Source organism: Pan troglodytes, chromosome 7, assembly GCF_028858775.2.
Source record: "Pan troglodytes isolate AG18354 chromosome 7, NHGRI_mPanTro3-v2.0_pri, whole genome shotgun sequence".
Lineage (NCBI taxonomy): Eukaryota > Metazoa > Chordata > Mammalia > Primates > Hominidae > Pan > Pan troglodytes.
In genome coordinates, this window is record NC_072405.2 from 154,063,961 (window position 1) to 154,071,709 (window position 7,749).

Below are 7,749 nucleotides of genomic sequence, written 5' to 3' on the forward strand. Positions count from 1 at the left end.
AGCCTGCCAAATACCCCGAATTGCAATTCTCTGCAATTCTCAAATCAACTCGCTTATTTGGAGAGCTTGTCTCTTGAGTTTCTTTTTAGGTTGACACAACAAATACTTGTCCAACACCTGTGTAGGTTTGTGTGTAGGCACAAACCTGCGTGTGTGTGCTCCTCATCGTGTGGAGTCGTCCTGTGCGCCCCGCATGTGCTTCTTCATTCCGTCTGTGTGCGCTCTTTCCAGCAACCGCATGCTGTCCCATGAATGTGTCCTGTGGAAGGACACAGCCTGCAATCCCAGCGTTTTGGTGCTGTGAATTCCGCCGCAGTGAATGTCTTTGCTCTTACATCTGTGTGCACACGTGCCTGTATCCCCGCTCTTGCGTCTGTGTGCACCTGGGCCTTGCCAGGTTCCTGCAGCTGCTGTAACAGGACACCCCAGACCAGGTGGCTTCAGACAACAGAAATGAATTCTCTCAGTTCTGGGGGCCTGATGTCCAAAATCCAGGCATCAGCAGGGCTGTGCTCCCTCTGAAACCTGTAGGGGAAGGATCCTCCCTTGCTTCTTCCAGTTTTGAGTGTTGCCAGCAGTTCCTGGCAGTTCTTGGCATGTAGAAAATCACTCCAATCTCTGCCTCTGTTGGCACACCCGTTCTCCCTGTGTCTCTGTCTTCATGTGACCAGCTTCTCATAAGGACACCAGTTACATTGGATTAGGGCCTACCCGCATGACCCCAGCTAATGACATCTGCAACAACCTTATCTCCAAATACAGTCATGTTCTGAGGTACTGGGGGTTAGGGCTTGAACGTAAATTTTTCAGGGGACTCTGCAACCCACAACAAAGGTACACAATGGATTCCTAGAGGTTGATCTGCTGAGTCAAAGAGCAGGGCTGTTTTAGATTTAATAGCAGCAGCCAGCCAACAAAATCAGGAGCGTTCCACACTCCCAGGCTCTGCAATGACACGGGTGCCCTCCACAGCCCCTTACTCTGGGTCTTCCTCATCCTGGCACTGGCTTGACTTGCCCCTCCCCGTTTCCTGGGCAGCATGGCTCTCTTCAGACACGCGTCGGCATTTGTACTTCTTTGGTGTTCGAGTCGTTTCCTGTGTCTTCTGGTTGGTTGTTGGGTCTTTGGTGTTCAAGTCGTTCGCCTGTGTCTTCTGGTTGGTTGTTGGGTCTTTGGTGTTCAAGTCGTTCGCCTGTGTCTTCTGGTTGGTTGTTGGGTCTTTGGTGTTCAAGTCGTTCGCCTGTGTCTTCTGGTTGGTTGTTGGGTCTTTGGTGTTCGAGTCGTTTGCCTGTGTTTTCTGGTTGGTTGTTGGGGACATGCATCGGCATTTGTACTTCTTTAGTGTTCAAGTCATTGCCTGTGTTTTCTGGTTGGTTGTTGGGTCTTAGGTGTTCAAGTCGTTTCTTGTGTTTTCTGGTTGGTTGGTGGGTCTTTGGTGTTCGAGTCATTTGCCTGTGTTTTCTGGTTGGCTGTTGGGTCTTTGGTGTTCGAGTTGTTTCCTGTGTTTTCTGGTTGGTTGTTGGGTCTTTGGTGTTTGAGTCGTTTCCTGTGTTTTCTGGTTGGTTGTTGGGTCTTTTCTTATAGCTCCTTATAGAGTTGTCCTTCGTCTGTTTTATTTGTTGTAAATATTTTTGCCAAGATTGTCATTTGTCTTCCAATTTATGGTGTAGTTTACTGTAAGTTTTTCACACTGATTTCCTGTCTTCACAGAAAATCTTTTATGCCCCTGAGTTTTCTTTTCTTTTCTATTTTTTAATTTTATTTTATTTTGAGACAGAGTCTCACTCTGTCTCCCAGGCTGGAGTACAGTGGCGCGATCTTGGCTCACTGCAAGCTCCACCTCCTGGGTTCAAGTGATTCTCCTGTCTCAGCCTCCCAATTACAGCTGGGATTACAGGCATGTGCCACCACGCCCAGCTAACATTTTTGTTTTTTTTAAAATAGAGATGGGGTTTTGCCATGTTTGCCAGGCTGGTCTTGAACTCCTGGCCTCAAGTAATCCACCCTCCTTGGCCTCCCAAAGTGCTGGGATTACAGGCGTGAGCCACCACGCCTGGCCTTGGGTTTTCTTTTTTAGAAAATGCTTTCCACGTCTTCAAATTATTTCCAAATTTACTTCCAATACTTAATGTTTCTACTTTTAAAAAAAGTTAACAGACTATATCTTTAGGGCAGTTTTAGGTTTACTGAAAAATTGATCATAGAGTACAGAGATCCCATAATACCCCTTCACAGGCACTTTCCATTATTATTATTATTATTATTATTATTATTATTATTATTTTGAGACATAGTCTCACTCTGTTACCCAGGCTGGAGGGCAGTGGTGCGATCTTGGCTCATTGCAACCTCCACCTCCAGCTTCAAGCAATTCTCCTGCCTCTGCCTCCCGAGTAGCTGAAATTACAGGTGCCCACCACCACACCAGGCTAATTTTTGTATTTTTAATAGAGATGGGTTTTCACCATGTTGGCCAGACTGGTCTTGAACTCCTGACCTCAGGTGATCCGCCCACCTCGGCCTCCTGAAGTCCTGGGATTACAGGCGTGAGCCACCGCACCCGGCCACTTTCCCCTATTATTAACATCTTGCCTTAGTGTGGCTCATCTTCTGTGACTGACAGGCAATATTGATATGTGACTTTTAACTAACACCCATGGTTCACATTAGGGCTTCACTCTTGGTGTTGTAGATCCATGGTTTGGAAAAACCATGTTTGCACAATTGTAGTATTGTATGGGGTAGTTCCGCTGCCCTAAAAATACTCCTTCTTCACCTTTTCACCCCATCCTCCCCCAACCCCTGGCAACCACTGGTCCTTTTATTGTCCCCCCCCCCCCCCGTTTTGCCTTTTCCAGAATGTTGCAGTTGGAATCATACAGCATGCTGCCTTTTCAGACCAGCTTCTTTCACTTAGCAATGTGCACTTAAATTTTCTCTGTGTCTTTTTATGGCTTGACAGCTGGTTTCTTTTCAGTGCCGAATAATATTCCATTGTCTGGATGGACCAGAGTTTATCCATTCACCTATTGAAGGACATCCTGGCCGCTTGAGTTTTGGCCATTATTAATAAAGCTTCTATAAACATCCATGTGTGGGATATTTGTTTGTTTTTTTGGAGATAGAGTCTTGCTCTGTTGCCCAGGCTGGAGTGTAGTGGCAGATGTCAGCTCACTGCAACCTCCGCTTCCCGGGTTCAAGCAATTCTTGTGCCTCAGCCTCCCTAGTAGCTGGGATTACAGGTGTGCACCACCACACCCAGCTAACTCCATATGTGGGTTTTTATATGGACACAAATGTTCAACTCCTTTCGGCGAATGCCAAGGAGCACTGTTGTGGATGGTACAGTGAGAGTACGTTTAGAACCTGCCAAACTTGTCTTCCCCAGTGGCTGTGCCATTTTGCCTTCCCACCAGCAATGAATGGGAGCTCCTGTTGCTCATTCTTAGAGGCTTTTGGTGTCGTCAGTGTCCTAGATTTATCCACTTACAGGTGTGTTTTACTTTAACGTTTGGATCTTTATTCACAAAGAACCAACCTTCCAGACTGGCTGAGTGAGTGGGCTCCCTATACTTTTTCTAGGGCCCAGCTGTCCCTCTCCCCAACACAGTTCTTGCCCCAGGGCCAGACACCCTTGCTCCAAAAAGCTACACGCACAGCGACAACCCAGCTACACAGACCCTGTGTGTAGGGAGGTGCACGGGGCCCTGCAAGCCGGGGAAGCTGCCCGCCTCGCAGCAGCTGCACCCACCTCCCTGCCCGCCCGCTTCGGGCGCAGAGCCCCAGCGTTGGCAGCTCCTCGTGAGGGGACAGAGATGGCTCAGGTGGGCCCACCCTGGTCCCTGGGGGTCCTCAAGCTCCTGGGAGGAGCACCAGGGCCAGGCCCCGGGAGGTGCTGGGGGGGACTGGGGGCACCCACTTGAGACCCCAACAAGGGAACTCAGGGCCCCGGGGAGAGGGAAGCCCGGGCTGAGCGCCACAGACCTGCTCAGAGGGAGGAGCCGGCCCGCGGGACAAGGGGCAAAGGAGGCCACCACCAACCCGCAGAGCCGCAGCCGCCTCCACGCACCCCCGGAACCCCCGCCTCCCGAACCGGAAGCGCGGCGCCGCTCTAGCCGCGGGCACTCGCTGGTCGCGTCGCGGCCACGATGCAGGTTGAGCGCGAGCTGGGCGGGCGTCCCGCGCAGCCCGGAGAGCTGACCCTCCACGGAGGGGCATTTTAATAACCGCCTGTACACATCCAGACGCGACAACTAAATGCAACACGTGACCCTGGAAGATGGGGACAGCTACAGAAACACTTGGGACGGGTGACAAAGTTGTGATGTGAGCGATGATGGGGATAATATTCCTCCACAGTAAATGCCCTGGTTCTGATCACTGCACTAAAGCATCGTAGGAGAACATCCCTCTGTTCAGGAAATACACACGAAAGTACTTCGGGGCTCCGGGGCCAGCGTCTCCAACCGCATCTCAAACGGTTCCGAAGCAACGCGCGTGCACAGCGATACACACGGACCAAATTCACGGGCAGCGTCAGCGGCCGGGCATCCGGATAAAGGGTCCATGGCGGTCCCTGTGCTATTTTTGCAACTTTCTCTAAGTTGGAAAGTATATCAAAGTTTTAAAATTACTGAAAAACTCCCAGTAGGTTGAACATAAGACACCCCCTTGGCGCGGAGAACAAAGTCTACGCTTTTCCCCCGGGCCTCACCGTAGCGGCCCAGCTGCCAGCTGCTGCTTCGTCGCACGTCCGCGCCCGCCAGTGCCCGGGCTTGCTCTGAGCCTGCCGGCTCGCGGTAGGGCCCCACTGAGGGCAGGGATGCGGGGTCCCAAAGGGCATTCAGGGAAAGCAGGCGCTGAGCTCTCTTGCAGCTTGGAAATTGGACGCACGAATGAGTGGCCGGCCGGAAATGCTAGAGCATGCACGCGGGTGTCAGAGCCGCCTGGGGGCCACGCCTTTATTAACCATTGCATTATCCCCGTAAGCGCCCTGCGCGCCTGACTCGCCCACACTAGGGCCTCCCGGGCCTCACTCTCTGCAGGTTCAGGCTCTACCCGGGGAGGCTTCTGCCGCAGCTTCAGCGATCACGCTGTCCTCCGACTGTGGGGGGAGAAGAGCCGGATCCCGATCCCGGGACAGGCCAGAGCGAAGCTTGGGGCCAGACTTCGTAGAGCGGAGAGTGTCCTGTGAGGACACCCTCAGTGAGGACCCCGAAGAGATCCCAGAGCCCTCGAGTGACTGCACCAGCGGCAGGGCCCGGGAGCCTGCGCGCGACGCGGTCAGGGATGGCATCCGGGATCCCACCTTTGAAGTGGCCAGCGATGGGACCCTGGAGTCCATGCTCGATAGCACCAACGAGGGGACCCGGGAAGCCTCGCGCGACGGGACCACGGACGAGGCCCGGGAGGCCGCGCGCGACGGTACCACAGACGGGGTCTGGGAGGCCGCGCGCGACGGGCTTATGGGGGCGGCTAATGACCCGGGGCGCGAGGTGGGCTGGGAGAAGGCCGGCCGCTCCCAGAGCGGCGGGCCTCCGGGGCCCCTGCGCAGCCAGCCGTGCACACGCGCCAGGTCCCGCGTGTCCTCGTGCTCGCGGCGCAGCTGCTCGCGCTGTTCCAGCAGCTGGCGCCGCGTGTGGTGCAGCAGCTGGGTCCGGCGGAGCAGCAGCAGCAGCTCCTGCCGCAGGCGTCCGTTGTCCGCTTTGATGGCCTGCGTGTGCGCCACAAGCGCGCGCGCCGCCTCCCGCTCCGCGCGCCGCGCCAGGGACTGCACGCGCTGACGCGCCTCGCGCTCGAAGGCCGCCTTGTCCTCCAGGAAGCGCCGCTTCACGCGGTGGAGCAGCTGCGTGTGCTCCACGCGCATATGCAGCAGCTCGCGCTCCAGCGCCCGGATCCGGGCCAGCTGCTCCAGCTGCAGCACCTGCGGCGGGGGCGCCGTCAGCTCACCCCCACCCCGCCCCCGGCCCGGCCACCAGCCCCGCCCCGCCTCACCCCGGCCGCGGGCGGGCTCACTGGCCTTGTAGGGCTGCAGCTCTTGCACCTGCTGTGCCATCTGTGCCGCGCGCGCCTCCATCTCCGACAGCTGCGCGCGCACCCCGTCCTCGCGCCCGTGGTAGAGCGAGGCCAGTTCCGCCCGCTGCCAGTGGATCTGCGCTAGGTCCACGCGGTTCTGCTCGTCCAGCCGGACGATGGCTTTGGCGCAGCGCTGGGCGCGCGCGCTCACGTAGCTGGCGTAGAGCCGGTTCTCCTCGCGCAGGCGCAGCGCCTCGCGCTCCAGGAAGGCGTTCTCTCGCAGCACCTGGTCAACGCTCTCCTCGCAGGTGTCCAGCTGCTCCGAGAGCAGCGCGTGTTCGCGTTGCAGGTACTGCGCGCGCTCCGATAGCGGCTGCTCGGCACCCGCGGCCGCCGCACCACCTGGCTGGCTCCCTGCGCTCGGCCCGCGCTTTTTCTTGGGCGCCATGGGTTGGTGCCTGGACCACCAGGACTTGTGAGGGCAGCGACCCCGGCCCCTTCCCCAATTTAGCCCTTCCTCTTACCTGGCCTAAATATTCTAGGCGCCAGGCCCAGAGGTGGGACGCGCCTCAGGGTCACGAGGCTTTTGGGGAGGCGGATCGGGGCTTTGGGTCGCGGGTCAGGGCAGCTTTGCCAACCTTCACTCGTGGGCTCCCGCTGGACCTTTGCTGTCCGTCTGGGTGCGCCTAACATTAGTAATGTTGCTGCTCGGCGGGCACGGTCTCTATGGAGACAGAACTTAGTCGTCCTCTCCCACCCCCACCCCGTTACTCTGGCGATGGCCGACTCCTTCATTCCGCACAACTCTCTCATCTTAAGTCGCCCGTGACTGCTTGTGAATGTGCCCCCAGAGATAGGGCCTGAGCTGACAAAACTGGGCTTCAGACGGACTCCGGACGTGCTTCTGAATCTCGCAGACCCCAGAAGCGCCCTTCGCCTTCGGTTCAGCAATGGGCCTTCTCCCGGGTTGTCCCCCACTTGAAGAGGAGCTTCACCACGTTCCCCCCCGTTTCCCGAGTGAAATCTCTGTGTTGTCAGGAGGGAGCGCTTCCCTGGAGCATTCGCCTCTTCAGGGACCCTTGCTTTCCCTGAGCATTTCGTGATTCCTTCGGTGAGGCCCCCGTGGGAATTGGGGTTCCTGAAGTATGGAGTCCACTGGGCGCCTGGAGAGCGTTTCTCTCTGAAGGTCCTAAGCGCGCGCGTGCGGCACCCGCTCAGCTCATCCGCGGCTCTGCAGCTGGGTAGCTTCCCTTCCCCGTGTGCCCGGATGGCTGGAGGGCATAGGGATCCAAAAGGGGCTGGCTTTTTCTCCTTTTCTGTTGACTTTGTGGACACAACATCATTATTGAAACCATTCCTATAGACTTTATTAATCAGGGAAGAAGGGAGGCGAGAAAGGAAAACAAACCCAGCTTGCAGCTCGCTCAGCATTCATTGTGAGGTCAGCCTGCCTCCCAACTCCTTCCTCAGAGCTGTTTGGTGCCTGTGGCCCCAGAATCACACAGACCCTGTCACAAGATGAGAGGTCCCCATAACTGCTCTATAGGTAACAACTTAAACATAGTAAAATGTGAGGTTTTCTATTTGACAGGTCCTGCACACCCATGAAGCGACTGACCCAGCTGGTCTGAAGCACCCCACGAGGAGGTAATGTGCCAAAGAACGCAGGGTACACATCCTGAGGACTTCACCCCCTTTCCCCGGCTGATTGATGACCCCATTTCACAGTCCGTC

At 56.1% G+C, this 7,749-nt stretch overlaps 1 protein-coding gene across 2 annotated transcripts; it reads right to left on the bottom strand.

Annotated features, from left to right (window-relative positions):
• Positions 1 to 4,936: 4,936 nt before the first annotated feature.
• Positions 4,937 to 7,248, bottom strand: CCDC166 (coiled-coil domain containing 166). Of its 2 annotated transcripts, XM_054657578.2 has the most exons (3): positions 6,020 to 7,248; positions 5,309 to 5,923; positions 4,937 to 5,188 (listed from the first exon to the last, which is right to left on the bottom strand). In XM_054657578.2, the coding sequence occupies exons 1-3, from the start codon at positions 6,461 to 6,463 to the stop codon at positions 5,048 to 5,050; spliced, it is 1,200 nt and encodes a 399-aa protein (XP_054513553.1). In that variant the 5' UTR covers positions 6,464 to 7,248; the 3' UTR covers positions 4,937 to 5,047. The 2 variants fall into 2 exon arrangements, with proteins under 2 accessions (XP_054513553.1, XP_054513552.1); XM_054657577.2 differs by having other exon boundaries at positions 4,937 to 5,923; positions 6,020 to 7,126.
• Between the last annotated feature and the right edge of the window lie 501 nt (positions 7,249 to 7,749).